Raw genomic sequence first — 17,230 nt, forward strand, 5'->3', positions numbered from 1 at the left:
TGAGTCCAATGTGTGCAAGGAATTGAGAAGTGAGAGGTGTTGCAAGAAACCGGTTTATCTGAAAGAATAAGTGTAACCTTATGAAACTGGTTCATTTTTTGGATAATATGTCTTGTCTTATATTCAACTGATACTCAGTTGGATCAGTCTTTTATATTTTAAGTGTTCATATCACATTTAAAGATAAATTACAAATAATCATGAAAAACATTGTTATGAAATTTTTTCAAATTAGGTTTAATAATTTTTTGTTTTGTTAAAGGGAGGGAGATGTGTGGTATCTTCCAATTCTGAAATGTTAGAATTCACTGTATTCTTAATGTGTAGTGAGTAGAATGTGGAGAAGTTGGAATTTGAAATATACAGAGAGCTGGAGGAAAAGGCTCCTCGGTGTGGTGGTTGAGGTGTACAACGTATATCTTGAATAAAAGGACTTCAATTCAACCAACGTTGACTTCAACTTTGTTACACTGGTCCTCTTTTGTACTACCTTAACATACAATAGATTTATGTGGAGGATTGTGCACTGTTAAGGTTCAACCCTTTGGACCTTATTGACTTTGCCTCTGAGGGCCAAGGCTACACGCCTTGCTTAGCAGGTGGTTTAAATGTTTCCCTTTGTTGCACCAGCCCTAAAGTAAAAGCTATCATTGATATCAAAGTCAATAAAACAATCCTTTAAAATCAATTTAAAAATAAACCACAAATCCATCAATGGTTCTATTTTTCATCAACGGTTCTATTTTTACCTCTTGCATGTCAAGAACCACCACCTCGTTTGATGCATTTGTTTTCATTTACAAGAAAGTCCTTACTTTTACCTGCAGATGCATGCCCCACTTAAAAAGATGTGGAAATATAAACAGATTCATTTTGGTAAAATAAAATGTACATATAATTTATTGATTATTTATGACCATGGAATTGGACATTTGCAGCTTCATTTACACAAGTTCAGGAAAACTATTTCTGTGTGCAATGTTAGTGAGACTAGCACAGAACTGACATTCACAATATGTGTACTCACCTCTCTATCTTCTGAGCACTTTAGCTCATTTGACAATGTTTCAGTGTGATTATCTTCTTCGTCTTGGATAAGTGCTGAAACCAGGAAAACAACAGACAGTTAAAGAAAGCCACAATTTAAAGTGTGGATTTGTGATTATGCTACTTCTTGACAATGGGGAGCAAAGAGATGAGCTTAGAATATCATAAACCATACTGTGGCAATTTTTAGCTTCTTATAGACTTATGCTAGGTTGAGCAAATAAACAATGCTCAGCTTGTAGGGCATCTTCCATGGCGAAACAAGATTTGTTCCACCATTGCATTTCAACTACACATTAAAAATATTGGTCTACCCAAAGCCCTACCTTCTCCTCTTCCCAAATTCCACTTTTCGTCCTTCCTCTATTTATGGCCCAACTATCCATTCCATGGAGTTGTGCTGTGTGAATAACCTTCCTGATTCTACACTCAAGATCTTCAGTCTTTAGTGTGACTGCTTCAGACATCAACTCTTCACTGCTTTCCCTCCAAAGATAGACTTTGTGGCAAACTATACGCCTCACTAACAGAGAACCTTGTCTTTAGCAAACCTAATTAGTAAGGTACGCTGGCATTTTAATGCTCCTAGTTGATGAGTCCATATGTGCAAATCTCTGACAGAATAATCACCTACTTGAGTAAACTGCAAGATACTCTGACACAGTTGGCTTCTAAGACAAGGATTGATTGATGTTCTTCTCCTTCTCCTAATGTAGACCTTTGTGCTAGCCTCAATTGTAACTCTTACTTTATACTTACAATGACCCAGCAGTGGCGGCAAGCATGTACACTGATTCTTACATTAGAAAGTCATCAGGTACAATCTGTGTGCTTTCTCCCTTATGTTTTTCAGCTCAGATACCTTCTCATACACTTATTGTCACTAAATATTTGTTCTGAATCATTTATAAGAATGTGCCTGCTATAGGCTACTATAATGTAGTTAGGATTTTGCCCTTCATTAAATGTATTCTGATATGAAAATTAAAATATCCATAATGTCGGTACTGAAGCTAGTTTAACAGCATGTTTTTGTTGTTACTTCAACCACTATTTTTTGTTCTTTTTTTCACTAGCTGAATATGCTTCACTTGCCTACAATTGTGTTGGCCCTCTTGTTATATTTTCCTTTAAAATCTGTTAATACCTCTAGAGATATGATTACAAACCACTGAAAAACATTCTTTTTTCCACACTAGGTGATGTGTTACATATCCAGAGCCTTAATCAGTTTCACTTCTTTCACTTCAATATCTTTAACCTCTTTGGAAAAATACAGAAAAATAAGATGCCTTGGCATTCCACTTGTTTTTTATATGGTAATTACTGAGACCCTCAAAGACATATTAGGTCACCCTATTCACGGCAGATAACTTTGGTTACAGTTCTTGTTAACTGTGGAAGTATCATGTGGGTTGATAATCTTATGAGATTATAGTCCTGTGAAGCCCAATATATGTGCTGCACTCTAATCTGCAATAATGATGATGGCCCCTGCAATTAGTTAACTTGCTATAAGATAAAAATATCGCTTTATCTGATGGCAGTGCCTCAATTCCCTGGCTACCCTGTCAACATGATCCATGGTGGTCTGAAAATCAAAGGTTTTAATGTTAATGGAATCCATGCGGACAACAATAAAGGTAATTCAGGAGTTCTTGAAGGAGACTTAGACATGGCTACCAAAGCACAACAAAGACCTAACTGTGGCAAATGACACAAGAAATCTGTGTTAATTTATCAAATCTGCACAGAAAAATTCTATTACACGTTCCTGCAGGTTTTTCTGAATAAAAGACTATTGTATGAATGGAAAAATATGCTGGGAAATTCTGCCCCGTTCGTCCTGCTGAGATGTGGGATCCTGGTAAGAATTGGGGAAAGTGAAAATGCTGAAGGCATTCCATGGACACTATTAGGAATTTGTAAACCCCAGATCCTGAACAACCAGGACAGAGAGGAGTCTTTCAAACTTCAAAGCCTTCTTCGGCATCTTCTAATAAGGATTATGGGACTTGGCCCTTTCTGGCTAAAGTTCCCTAAACTGTTTGCTTTTCCCCTAGACCTTTTTTCTGACATGTGTTGCCAACTTAGATACTTTGGACAGTTTGCCACTGCTAAACAGTGTCAAAGTACAAGTGCTCCTTGTGTACAGTGTAATGGTAATTGGTTGTCCATAATTGGTATGTTGTATTACTAGTGAAGTCCCTAGTAAAATGCACTATGTGTGCCTGGGCCAGTAATGCAAATGCTACTTGGGGGACCTGCAGCACTTATTGTGCCAACCACTCAAGTAGCCTTGAAAAAGGAACTCAGGCCTGCCATTGCAGGGCCTGTGACCAGTTTCCTAAACTGCCATGATGCCAGGGTGCAGTGCATGGGAAAGGTGGGACATGTACCAAGGTGTGTATCATGTCCTGGCAGTTAAATAATCTCCATTTCGTTTTCACTGTTGAGAGGCCATGTAGCCCTTTAGAATAGAATGGGAAGGCTGTATTATATTTTTTCCAGCCTATCTTCCCAAAGGCTTAAGATGGAAAGGGGAAGTTTAGTATGCCTGAACTCACCCTGCAATAACACATCTTTTTATGAAGATGAATTTTGCATTATGTGTTTGTAAGCTACTCTTTCAGAAGTGGCTGGGTTTTTGTGCTTTAAACATTTCTGTGTATCTCTGCCTGGTTGTGGATTGACTGGCTGGATTTGAAAGTGATAGGATCTGGGGAATGTTGTGACCCAGAGGAGGAGGTGAGACAGCACAGGCTGACCTGCATCTGGAGTGTAGGGGGAGGAGTAGCCCTAGAGGTGAAGAGGCCTGGGCTGATGCTATAAAACAATTGTCCCATCTCCTGCTGAGTGATTGAGAATCCAGACCACCACTAATCTAAGGAAGAAGGTGTCACTGGTAGGGAGGCCCCCAGAACTGGTTTGAGCAGAGTTCAGTGCCCCCTGTAACACAAAGACTTCAAAGCCATTGAGAGGTATAACTATGCGAGCTGAAGCCCCTGAACTTTGGATAATGGGTTGATCAAGATTGAACAAGACTGGAGCTACTTCGTGGTTTGACAAGGAAGAAACAACTGAATAGACTGAAGGGAAGGATGGTCCCTTGTTGTGTGTCTGGGGGCTGGTCTGCAGTTTGCTGTTTTAACCAAGGAAAGGCTGTAGGAATTTGCTGTGTGATGGGTCCCCCTGCTTGAAAGGACTTTGCTGTGCTGTGTCCTGAAGTAACTGATCCCCAAGGGCCCGAGGTGATCTGGCTCCCTGTTCGGAAACACAGGAACACAAAAGTTTCCAAAGAAGACTCTCAGAGACGCTCTGTGCGTGTGCCCTTTCTAGCCTGAGACCTTCGTAAGTTGTGCCCTGTGATCTTGGGCACCTGGAGTTCCAAACCAGACTCAGTGATGCAGTGTGCATGTGCTTGGTGCAGCCTGAGTCCTTTGAGAGGATCGTACTGTGAACGTGTGCAACAGGAAGCCAAGTAAGTCTCCGCGAAGCAGTGTGCGTGTGCTTGGTGCAGCCTGAAACGTTTGCGTGGATTGGCCCGTGATCGTGCACACCAGAAGGGCAAGTGTATATCAGCGACGCTGTGTGCATGTGCTGTTTTGCACCTGAGACCCTCGCCAGAGGTGCCCTGTGATTGGGGGCACCTGAAATTTAAGCATGTCTCAGTGACGCTGTGTGCGTGTGCTGTTTGCAGCCTGAGACTCTCGCCAGAGGTGCAGTGTGATCGGGGGCACCAGAAGATAAAGTGTCTCCGTGAGGTGGAGTACGTGTGCTTTCAACCGCCAGACCTGTGCAAGTGGTGCCCTGTGATCGTGGCCACCAGAAGATAAAGTATGTCTCAGTGACGCGGAGTGCGAGTGCTTTCTACCATCTGAGACCTGCGCAAGTTGTGCCCTGTGAACGTGGGCACCCGAAGATCAAGTGTGTCTCAGCAACGCTGCGTGCGTGTGTCGTGTGCAGCCTGAGACCCTCATGGGAGTTGTCTGGTTATCGTGCACCCGGAGTCCAGTGAGTCTCATTGACTCTGAGTGCGGGTGTAGTGTACAGCCTGGGATCTTCCCATTGCCCGGAAATTCAGAGAGATTGCCACGGAGGCCCAAGTCGCTGGACGAGGAGAGGAGAGTGGGTTCGCGCCCCCCAGGTAACATGTATCGACTCCTGGGGCAGGGCGCAGGCTCGGAGGGAGACGCTCTTGGCCTCTTTCTCTGTCCTGCAGCGCAAGCCTCTGCTTCGGCTCAGAACGCAGCCCGTGTTCCAAGGGAGTGGCAGCACCGGGGCTGGAGTGCAAAGCTGCATTCACTGTGTTATAGCTTACCTGTGTGGGGGATAACTGTGGCTGGAGACTAACCACAAGCCAGCACGAGTGGCGGAGAGACCGCCGGAGGCACCGTGAACGGTGCTGGAGTAAATTAAGTATTGCATTACTCCTGCATAACGGAGTATCTGATGAGTGTATGACGCATTGCCTTATTTTTGCATAACAAACTACCTGTTTGTCGTATTGCCCATTGCATTAGTTTTGCATAACGAACTGCCTGATAGGTGTGTTACGCATTGCACTAGGTTTGCATAACGAACTGCCTGATAGATGTGTTACGTCTTGTCTTAGTCCTGCATCACGAACTGCCGGATTGTCGTATTACATATTGCATTAGTGTTGCATACCGAACTGCCTGATATACGTGTTCCGCATTGCATTAGTTTCGCATTACGAACTTCCTGATAACTGTATTATACGTTGCATTAATTTTTCCTGACAGAGTATCTGAAGGGGACCGTACGCACTACATTACAGGGGCATAACAGTTTACAACGTTGTTGCATTATGCACTGCATTACAGAGACAGTACAAATCGCCAGATAGCCGTATTACGATCTGCATTATTCTTATGTTGTGAAGTACCTGATTGTTGCATACCGAACTGCATATCACAACATTAGGATTACAAAGGATTTTTAGTTTAGCTCAATAATAATAGGCCAGGGGGAGCATTACTCCGACACTTATGTGGTCACATCGTATATCTTTTTATAAACATATACTTGTTTTTCTATGAAACTCGTGTGGAGTCTATTTGTGGTGTCATCATTGGGTTGCTGTGAGCGTAATTGCAAATACTTTACACATTGGCCTTGAAGATAAGCCTGGCTGCTTGTGCCAAGCTACCAAGGGGGTGCAGCGGGTGCTATCTCTAGAGGCATTCTTTCTTTCCCTAACGTTGGGGATCGTGGGTCCCTTTTGGCCTAAGGTACCTACCTCAGCCAACCAGGGATCCGGGGATTCTAACAAGGATGATCAGTCATTTCAAAGAAAGAGAGCACTGCCTCTGGTGAAGGAAAGTGTAGTACCAATCCCAGATAATCACAGCCAATCTAATACAGTAGTGTCCCTCCATAGAATGCCACACAGTGAAGGAATCCAGTCCCTGTTCAAAAGCATACTGACTTCCCAATCTCTAAGGTTTATGAGAATCCTGAGGCAGAGGAATCAAAGGAGACTACACATGGTCCCAGAAGACCTAAAATACAGAAGACCATGCAGGACATGAGATATTGAGCACAGCAAAGGAGCAACTTGATGCCCACAGTGGGAAATCCCTGCAGTCGAGCAGGGATTCCAATATGGCCATCAGTAAGACTCCGCTGACTCAGGCGGCCATCATGCTACTTGTGCTGGAAGCAGACCGTGAGGAGTCACTGCCCAGACAAGATATGAGAATGGAGAGAGGAAAGATGTCGATAGCTGGAGCAATCATGGAGCATGAGAGAAATATTTGGAAGCTGCCAGCAGGACCCGAGGTATGTTTGGCCCAGCAGAGCACTATGAGGAAGCTGAAAGGGAAACCGAGAAGCCACAACCTGATGCTTGAGTGGATCCTGATGGCAGTGTCGGCAGGTTCCGAGAGCCACAAACAACTATGTGTAAGCCCTGTGGCCTGGAAAGCGAGGAGGACACCCCAAGTATCACAGCCATAGCCCTGCAGTCAGGTCATGGCCACAGGCAAGTGGCAGGAGCCTTTTTACCCACTTGTGGAGGTAGCAGTTCAAGGAGGGTGGGGGGGTGGCAGAAGCATCCTAAAAAGGTGAAATACACGTTCACGGTGAAGGAAAGAGCACGGGGAGAAGAAGGCACGATAAAACAGTAATGGGGTAGGTGATGGCGGCACAAAAGCACTACTTACAAAACGAACAGGCCATTAATCATGTTCTTGTGGAATTAATTGCTTGAGGGTATCCACGCCTGGTATCAAGCCGCAACAGGAGAAAGAACAAGCCTCAAACCGAGTCAGAAGACTGGAGAGGCAAGTCCAAGACTGGGGAATTAGCTTAGCGGGAGTGACTTATTTATTTACCTACCTGGAGCCAACTTCAATAAACCCATTTGAAAGCCTTATCAGTAGTCTCTGGGCACTTACCACTTATGACACTCACAAACAAGTTAAAATGGACAACAGAATATTTTTCATGTTGCCCTGGTAGTTACAACAAAAAAAGCAACCATCCTCGTGAACAGCCAGAACTAGCATGCAAAGCCTCCAAGCATAGACTTCCTATGTGAAGTGCTCAGCGCAGGAACGTGAAAAGTGGCCAAAGAGTGTACATAACCTATAAAGTGACATGAGTGCAGGTACAGTAAGAGTGGCAACATAAATTAGACAGGGTGATAGGAAAGTCTGTAGGATGTGGCGGGCCACAGCAAGGCAGAGTCGTTCTGATGTGTGGGCCTTAGAAAAAAATGAACTAGCTTTGGCACTGGTGTTGGAGGATGCAGATATTCTTGCCTACACTACGAATTCCCTGATTTCTCATCGGGGAGTTAACAGGGGCAGAATTTGTGATAGGGTGTGCCATCTCCTTGTGAGATAACAGTGATTATTAATTGTTTCACATGAATGGAAATAACTGGCAGATCTGATCCAATTCCACATGTTTTCTTCTTCTTTGGAAACAATGTGCCTAAATATGCAGCCATTTACAAGCTGCTTTGAGAAGATGATAAATGGTTGAGGGCTTTTGCATTTGCCGATGAGGATCTAAATGGGCAGGAGGAATGATTTTTATTCTTCAGCTGGAAAGAGTGTCATCTACTGCCTCATGCTGAAGGATGTGTGAGACAGGTCAGCAGCTGCCTGCAGTTCTCACTGATCCTCTGCAGATGCCTCTGGGCCTAGAATTATCAGGCTTTCAGAAACACAGAGAAACAAAGAATGGCCTTGAGTGGGCCACCCGTAATGGGGTCCTCTGAAGTGGAGCTGAGGACACCAAGTAGTAAACTAAATCCTTGATCATCTATAGCCCAGAGGGCACCTCAGAGCTAGCACTCCAATGAAAAAAGCAAGATTCCTTGAAAGTGATACATGGCAAAGTGCCATAACCAGCACTACCTGTTGTAAGGTCACAAGAGGATCATAAGCAAAACAACTACGGAATGCCCCAAATAGCACCACAAACTGATTACCTTAATTAAATTGACTAACCCCTAAAATATATTGGGAAGAAACCCATGAGACGTCACACAGCCCTTGGGAGTTGAACCTGGCATAGGAATCCTGAGGAAAAATAAGTAAATCCTTGATCCGGGCCCCAAAGGACACCTCAGAGAAAGCCCAAGGTAGAAGTGGAAGTGTATCACAGAGAAAATCAAGAAAAAGGCTGCATTTAGGAACAAAGGGCAGTGTTCTGTTCAATACAGCATATAAGGTGAGTTGCAGTGGGAAGCGTGTCAGGTGAATGTATGTACTAGACCCAAAAGGTCACCTTAAGTTGTGAGACATGTTAGAGTGGCTCGTAGGACTGCCGAATTTAGCCAATGACCCCTCAAAGAACGAAGGACCGGTGAAAGCAGGTACAAAAGCCATGATGCCCATTATGATAGTTCATAGCAGTGAACAAAAGAATCAAAAATCAAAATCAAAAACAAGCAGAAATAGCAGGATGAGAACAAAGCAGTTTCTCCACCTAAACGAAGCAAGAGAGGGCAGCAGATTTGGAGGGTAGTATGAGTAGTTGAAGTTCAGGTTTTGGCACATTTAGGTCACACATGTGTTTAGGCATAACTTTGTTACCTATGTTATATTTGGGAAAGAAAATAAATATCCCTGCACCCTGGCCTCGTAGCCTTGTCAGCTGATTAATTCTGAGGAAAGGAGACTGCATTTAGTACAGGCAAGTGTACAGGCAAGTGAAACAGACATGTAGAAAAGGAAACAAGTGTGAAGGAGAGAAGTAAACAGAGACAGATACATCAAGTGGAAGAAAGACGGATACCCAGAGACAGCCAGGAGAGAGAGAAATACACTGCAAAGAGAGACAGCAAACCAGGAACCTTGATTATACTCTACATGAATGCAGCACCAGGCTACTGTTAGACTTGGCACCGATGGGGTGGGTCTCCCTTCCATTTCTTTTGCTGTTGCCTCCTATGTTTTTGCTGGTCTAGATGCTTTGGGCACTTTTTCACTGCTGTTCAGTGCCAAAGTGCAAGCACTCCCGTTGTAAAGTTGTTGTTATGGATTAGTGATTCCATGATTGGTTTATTTGATTCACTTGTCAGACCCTACTACAGTTCACTACGTGTGCCCGGGGCTTATGAATCAAATGCTGCTGGTGGATTTGAAAAACCAAAGGGGATGATGGACGGAGTGTTGAACAATGCAACCACTCACCCCCAGTCAACTGATCTGGGTTTAATCCATCCTCATTCTTTAGCTCACTCCACCACCCCAGTTCAGACATGGCCATATGCAAATCAGTCTGATCCTGTGCCTCATGGGAACAGTCCAGCCTGAAATGCCAAGCCATGTCTTCCCTGGACCGGAAACAAGCATCCTGGGACCGGTTTCTGGCTAATCAGCCGTCATCAGCCAGGCTAGCTTGAATCCAGTGGCAAAGTGAGAAAGGGACCCACGTCTGGGCATACCCTGCCAACTTAGGGCGAACAAAGCAAACCCAAAGGGGCTGATGGACGGAGTGTTGAACAATGCAAGCACTCACCTCCAGTCAACTGATCTAGGTTTAATCCATCACCATTCTTTAGCTCACTCTGCCACACCAGTTCAGAAATGGCCATATGCAAATCAGTCTGACCCTGTGCCTCATGGGAACAGTCCAGCCCGAACTGCCAAGCCATGTCTTCCCTGGACCGGAAACAAGCATCCTAGGACCGGTTTCTGGCTAATCAACCGTCATCAGCCAGGCGAACTTGAATCCAGTGGTAAAGTGAGCAAGGGACCCACGTCTGGGCATACCCTGCCAACTTAGGGCGAACAAAGCAAAACCAAAGGAGATGATGGACGGAGTGTTGAACAATGCAAGCACTCACCCCCAGTCAACTGATCTGGGTTTAATCCATCATCATTCTTTAGCTCACTCTGTCACCCCAGTTCAGACATGGCCATATGCAAATCAGTCTGACCCTGTGCCTCATGGGAACAGTCCAGCCCGAACTGCCAAGCCATGTCTTCCCTGGACCGGAAACAAACACCCTGGGACTGGTTTCTGGCTAATCAGCCATCAGCAGCCAGGCTAGCTTGAATCCAGTGGCAAAGTGAGCAAGGGATCCACGTCTGGGCATTCCCTGCCAATTTAGGGCGAACAAAGCAAAACCAAAGGGGATGATGGATGGAGTGTTGAACAATGCAAGCACTCATCCCCAGTCAACTGATCTGGGTTTAATCTATCATCATTCTTTAGCTCACTCCGCCACCCCAGTTTAGACATGGCCATATGCAAATCAGTCTGATCCTGTGCCTCATGGGAACAGTCCAGCCCGAACTGCCAAGACATGTCTTCCCTGGACCGGAAACAAGCATCCTGGGACCGGTTTCTGGCTAATCAGCCGTCATCAGCCAGGCTAGCTTGAATCCAGTGGCAAAGTGAGCAAGGGACCCACGTATGGGCATACCCTGCCAACTTAGGGCGAACAAAGCAAAACCAAAGGGGGTGATGGACGGAGTGTTGAACAATGCAAGCATTCACCCCCAGTCAACTGATCTGGGTTTAATCCATCATCATTCTTTATCTCACTCCGCCACCCCAGTTCAGACATGGCCATATGCACATCAGTCTGACCCTGTGCCTCATGGGAACAGTCCAGCCCGAACTGCCAAGCCATGTCTTCCCTGGACCGGAAACAAGCATCCTGGGACCGGTTTCTGGCTAATCAGCCGTCACCAGCCAGGCTAACTTGAATCCAGTGGCAAAGTGAGCTAGGGACCCACGTCCGGGCATACCCTGCTGGTGGATTTGCAGCACGTATTGTGCTGCCCACGGAAGCAGCTTGTAAAACGTGGCTCAGGCCTGCCATCGCAGAGCCTATGTGCAGTCCTGGACTGCTGTGTCGACGTGCCAAGTGCACACACTTGCCAGTCCCCAAACCTTCCTTTTTGCTGACATGTTAGTCACCCCTAAGGCCGGGTGCATTGTATGTGAAAGGTAGGACATGCCTGATGTGCGTGGCATTTCCTGATAGTGAAATGCTGCCTAGTTCTTGTTTCACTATTGCAAGGCTATCTGTTTCAATAGGCAAGGACAGGTAGTTCGGTTATAACATCTAATAAACGTAACTGACTTGGGGAACAAGATAGAAAGGAAAAGTTTTGCATGCCTGAACTCAGAATGACAAAATGCATCTTCTGTGAATGTGGTTTTCCCGTTCTGTGTTTGAAAATACCACTTTTAGAAAGTAGGTATTTTCGTGCCTCTGCCAGGGTTGTGTATTACATGTCTGGCTTTTGAATGACAGGTGGCTGGAGAGGGCTGTGGCTCCAAAAGTCTGATGGGTCCGGGATGGGCTGAATATGCTGGGGACGCATTTAGAGCAGGTGAAGGAGATTTCCTTCTCACCTGAAGGGCCCGGTCTGCCTTCCACAAAGCATCTCCAACTCCTGCTTGGAAGCTGCATCGGTGAAGACAGAACTGGTTTTGGCTAGGTACAGACACTCTCTGCCTTCAGAGAACAAAGACTTGTGTAGTATAAATATTGGGGCCCAGACCCCAGACCTTCAGATCACTTCTGGGAAATCAAGAGGAAACCTGTGCCAAGGAGAAGAGTCGGAGAAGCTGAGGAGGAATACTGCCCCTGTGCTGTTTGCTGTCTGGGGTTGGCCTGCAGTGGCTGCTTGCTGCCAAGGAAAGGAGAAGAAGGACTTTGCTGTTTTGCTTTGTCACCTGCTTGAAGAAACATGATCTCCAAGGGCTTGAAACTGAGCTTGCCTCCTGTTCTGAAGTTTCAGGAGCACAAAGACTTCACCCCTTCTGTCGTCCTGCATCTGGAACCGCGGTTTCAGTTGCTACAGAAGGAACTGGCAACACCAACGCCGGCGAGCAACGCCGTAACCTGCCCGAAGTTGTGAGCGCTGCTCCAACTTGCGGCGTGGGCCCGACGCCTGCTGCTGTGCTGCATCAACTCCAAAACCGACTTCACCATCGCGGAGCGGATCCTCGACGTGGGTGACCCCAAATCTATCGACACTGCAACATCGTAAGGAACAGTGGCGTCAGCGCGATCGTGACATCACCTTCCCGACGCAGTAAGGAACCGTCGTCTCACCTCCCCTGCGTTGCAGTAAGGAACAGAGTCTACACCTCCGCTGGGCTCATAAGGAACTGACGCGAGCAGCGCCTACGAAGCCGCACCTCCCCGACGCCGTGAGCTGTCTTTATTTCATCGCTTTTCCTAGGTACTGTTCTGTGTGGGCCCGACACCGTGCTCCTCGCGGTCGGCGCCGTACTTTGGGATTTTCCCCCAGTCACGACGTCGTTATAACTCCAAGTAGAGTTAGTTGTTGCTAGAGACTGCATTAAAGTGAATAACCTATTTTTGAGAGTACCGTAATACATGTGCTGTGTATTTTTGTCGTTTGGTCTTGTTTTCGAGTTTAGATAAAGATTTCTTATTTTTCTAAACTGGTGTGGTGTCCATTTGTAGTGTTTTCACAGTGTTACAGTATGTGTTCACAAATGCTTTACACACTGCCTCTGAGATAAGCCTGTCTGCTTGTGCCAAGCTACCAAGGGGATGAGCAGGGGTTATTTTGGGAGTGTATCCCCCTTTACCTGACTAGAAGCAAGGGCCCCTATTTGGACAAAGGTACCTACCTCTGCCAACTAGAGATCCCCCATTTCTAGCAGCTACCAACTGTGCCTTCTGGTTATAGCTTGTGCTCTCCTGAAAATATCCCAGACGATACCATCTTTTGTTTCAATCTCATTGTCACTGTCTACCTCTTACTTGTTCTAAACTTGTTCTCAGGAGTCTTACATTTTGTAATTACCTCTATTCAGCACACCTGAATTTTCCATTCTCCCATGTATTTATTAATTAGTACCTTTCGTAGCTACGTTTCTACCACTTCCTCAAGCTCAATGTCTAGATTTACAATTCATATATTTAATCTGTCTTCCTAATGGATACCCCTCTATGTCACATTTCTCAAATAAGACATTGCTGTGTTTTCAACATCAGACATCATATCTACCATCACCTCATGTGCAAAAGGAAAGGAATATGTATATGCCAGAGAGGCAGACTTCCAGAATATAAATATGAATCTGTGTCAATCAAACATTGAGGAATGAAAGACTGACAGTAACGCACTTCTGTGAGTTGTACAAGAGTAAGGTAGTTATCTTAATTCCAGAATAGTGCCATAGAAATTGGTGACAACGTTAATTCAGTGAGAAATGAATGGCATGGAGAAGACAGTCAAAATCATCGTTCAGACTGAGAAAAAGAGTATGAAGGACATTAGGTAGGATCCCGCAGGAAGATGTCAATCATAATGACAAAAATTACGTTTCTCCCCCTCCATTTCCGCCTGGTCTTCAAGACCACCTACATTGTTTACAAAGCCACCAGTAATGACAATTTTGAATGCAAGAAATTAACCACCTCAAGCAGACAGTACCAAACTAGAAGTCAGGACTTTGAAAAATAAAACAAAAGCTGCTAAAGAGAAAACCACAGAAGACAAGCCTTCTCCATATACAAACCTAGGAGAGAGAACTGCCCCAACCTTCTTGCAATTCAGAAAGGATCTTAAAACTCAGCTCTTCAGAGAACACTACATGTCTAAACGTAAAGAATCGATACCCACCAATATTCTGCTGCTTGCAAGCAATCCTGAACTGCATCCATGGTACGCACTCAGTTCAAGTTCTGTAGCTAGGTTTGCACTATACAAATACTCAAACATGCATTCATGATACCTTGCAAAATAGTATATACAAATAAAAAACATCACTATCAAAAACTCTATTCAGAACCAGATACAATAAAGACACCATGCATTTGATATCCTGTTACAAATTTATAGACAGGTCAGCTACCTCTGGATCCAACCCAGCAATGCAAACAATCAGAACACAGTATTTCTTTTATAAGAATTTGAATAATGGATTCTCAAATTTATTTGGTCATTAGAAAAAGGAACTTATTTATTAAACATGCAACAAATTTACATTCAATTGTTTTTAATTGTATTATGTTATTGTTGGGAATAGGGTTACAAGTTTTGGGGGGGGTTGGTGAAACCCTACTCAAACAGCAATCACAGATTCTGTTAGGGTGAAGTCGCAAACAAACCCCAAATTAACCTGCGCTCAACCCTATGGTAGCTAGACACAAGATAAGTCAGTATTTGCTTGGAGGCAATGTGTAAAGTATTTATGAAGCACTTCAAACAGTAGTAAAGTGAAAGCATAACACAAACAAAATCCCACACCAATTTAGACAAATAGAGTAAAACATAATATATTATTTGAGACCAAAACAACAATAACCAAATCAGTAGAGTTGGAGATATGCAATTTTGAAGATTTCATAAAAATTAGTGACAAGAAACACAAAGCACCAACTGCAGTTATCTGGTCATGCCGGACTTGTCAAAGTCACAACATTAGACCGATCGCAATAAAGCATGGGCTGTATACAGAGACTACGTTTGCGGAGCACTATGAGATTCCACACAAGGATGTGTAACACAGTGATAGTTCTGGGACGAGGCTGCGGTGCGGAGTCCTGTGTCAAGGAGGCCATCGACCAAGGGCTTGCGATGTGAAGTTCTGCGTCAAAGATGCGTCACACAATGGCGGTTCCGAGGAAACTGAGATGCAAGGACCTGCATTTGCCAAGCATCATGCAGCAGCAATTCTGAAGCGGCTGCAATTAGTAATCGGTTCTGCTCACAGGACCGCAGCTGGGCTGGCAAAGTAACTTTAGAGCCACTTCTAAGGGCTCAGGACTGGGGTGGCACCACTTGTGGGGCCAAAACTCACAGCAGACTGAGTCCAGATGCTGGGTTAAAGGTGGTTGGAGCATAACTATCCCGAAGCTCTGATCAGGAGGCCACCCAACTAGGCCTTGCAATAACTCTGGTGGTCCTTTGTTCAAGATGCAAGTCCAGTCCTTTCACTCAGGAAGCATGGCAGCAGAGCAGCATTCCTTCTTACAGAGCAGCGCAGCAGTCCTTCTGTGTCTTCTTCAGGTCCAGAGCTGTACCGAAGACTTGGGTCAGAGGGTCCATTATTTATACTTTGTGCCCACTTTGAAGTAGTATGTGGTTCTGGTGATTTACACCCTTAGAGGTGTTTGGAATTCCCTGCCTCCCTGCATTGGCCCCAGATTTTCTGGGGTCACAAAAAAATAATGTCAAAACCATTTCTGAGAGTGCTGGGAAGAGCCTTTGCAATCTGCAAGTGTTTTAGGTGATAGCTCCTCCCCCTCATCAAGTCAGAGATGGCCCATTCTGCCAGCCACTACTCCCCTTTTTCTCACTATCTGGGAGCAATACAGAAAAAGACCAACTGTCAGCTACACCTAGTCATGTAGCCCAGGTTACAGGCTGTAGGCACCAAATGGTTGGGACAAGAAAATGGCAACTCTCTAAAAGTGCCATCTTCATAATTGTAACTTAAAATTTGAATTTACAGTTAAAAAGGTTTTTAAATTATCACTTGGTCACCAACCTCGACATTCCTACCTGCACCCAATTGAAATTTATCACTTATTAATTGTAATAAGTTAACCCACTGTTATCAAATGGAAGAGGTAGGCCTCGCAGTAGTGAAAAGGGAATTTAGGAGTTTTTTACTAGTAGGGCATGTAAAATTAAAATAACATGTCCAAGTTTTTAAATACACTACAACCTGCCCTGTGGACTCTTTAGGGACTACCCAGGGTGTAGGGCCTTGTGAGTTAGAAGTGACAGAACCATTTTGGCTCTGGATGGACTCCGTAGACTGATTACGTAACCATTCAAATGTTGGGAAAGGGATGATAGGTTTAGAATATTGAGTTTGCGTTTACCCGCTGATGAATAAAGACGTGTAAAGCTATCCTAAGTGTGTTGCGGAGTAATTTACAGGTGCCCGGCCTGGGGAGAACGCTACAACTGGCAATGAGTAGGGGATAAGTAACCCTATGACTGACAGTGCTCTTCCAGAAAGTTTGCTGTGGTCCAGCAAACTGCTTGTGTGTGCGACGTGTGCTGCTGTTGAAGTGCAGAATCGACACTGGCATATGTTGAGTTACAGCACAACCTCAGCCTGCATAAAGCATTTGAAAGAAACAGAGGTTTTGATGAGAAGCCTATATGTTGATGGCTGAGACCTGAATGAGTAGGCCGCAAATAAAGGTACTGTGCTGCTATGCAAAATAATACAATACAGAGTGATAGTGCTAAAAGCAGATGCAACTAAGCTTGAAGATACAAAAGCAAATAAACATCCAATAAAAGGCTAAACTACAATAGGAAGTGCTGCAAGACAAAGTTTGGAGAGGTGTTTCAAATGTAATAGAGATTGGTTATTATCCAGAACCCAAATCGAGTGAGTTGTACGAGGGAAACAGCTTTCACGCCGAAGTTTTTACTCTGTATTAAATTTTACACACATTTTTTACATTGTAAAGACTGTTGGCACATAAGTCTTTACACCGCAAGACAAAATCACACATTTGAAGGCGATTAAAAAAGAAGGTTTGGGGGGTGCCCGGGCTAGGGAGAACACTACACAGGAGTGACCTGCATGTATTAAAAAGGAGGGATTAGGCCTGTCTGGTTGAAATGACAGTTTAAAAACTGCATACTCAGGCTGCAATGGCAGGCCTGGAACATGTTTAAAAGGCCACTGAAGTGGGGGCCACAAGAAGTGCTGCACAACCTCTAGTAGCATTTAA

General features: G+C 44.7%; 1 protein-coding gene across 1 annotated transcript in view; it reads right to left on the reverse strand.

Annotated features, from left to right (window-relative positions):
- The window catches only part of RAPGEF5 (Rap guanine nucleotide exchange factor 5), a 970,266-nt gene that overhangs the window by 412,993 nt on the left and 540,043 nt on the right, over positions 1 to 17,230 (reverse strand). The window contains exon 8 of the mRNA XM_085631598.1: positions 1,028 to 1,101. Coding sequence (XP_085487724.1) covers positions 1,028 to 1,101 — 74 coding nt within the window. The remainder of the gene's footprint in view (positions 1 to 1,027; positions 1,102 to 17,230) is intronic.

This window comes from Triturus cristatus, chromosome 10 (assembly GCF_964204655.1).
Source record: "Triturus cristatus chromosome 10, aTriCri1.1, whole genome shotgun sequence".
Taxonomy (NCBI): domain Eukaryota; kingdom Metazoa; phylum Chordata; class Amphibia; order Caudata; family Salamandridae; genus Triturus; species Triturus cristatus.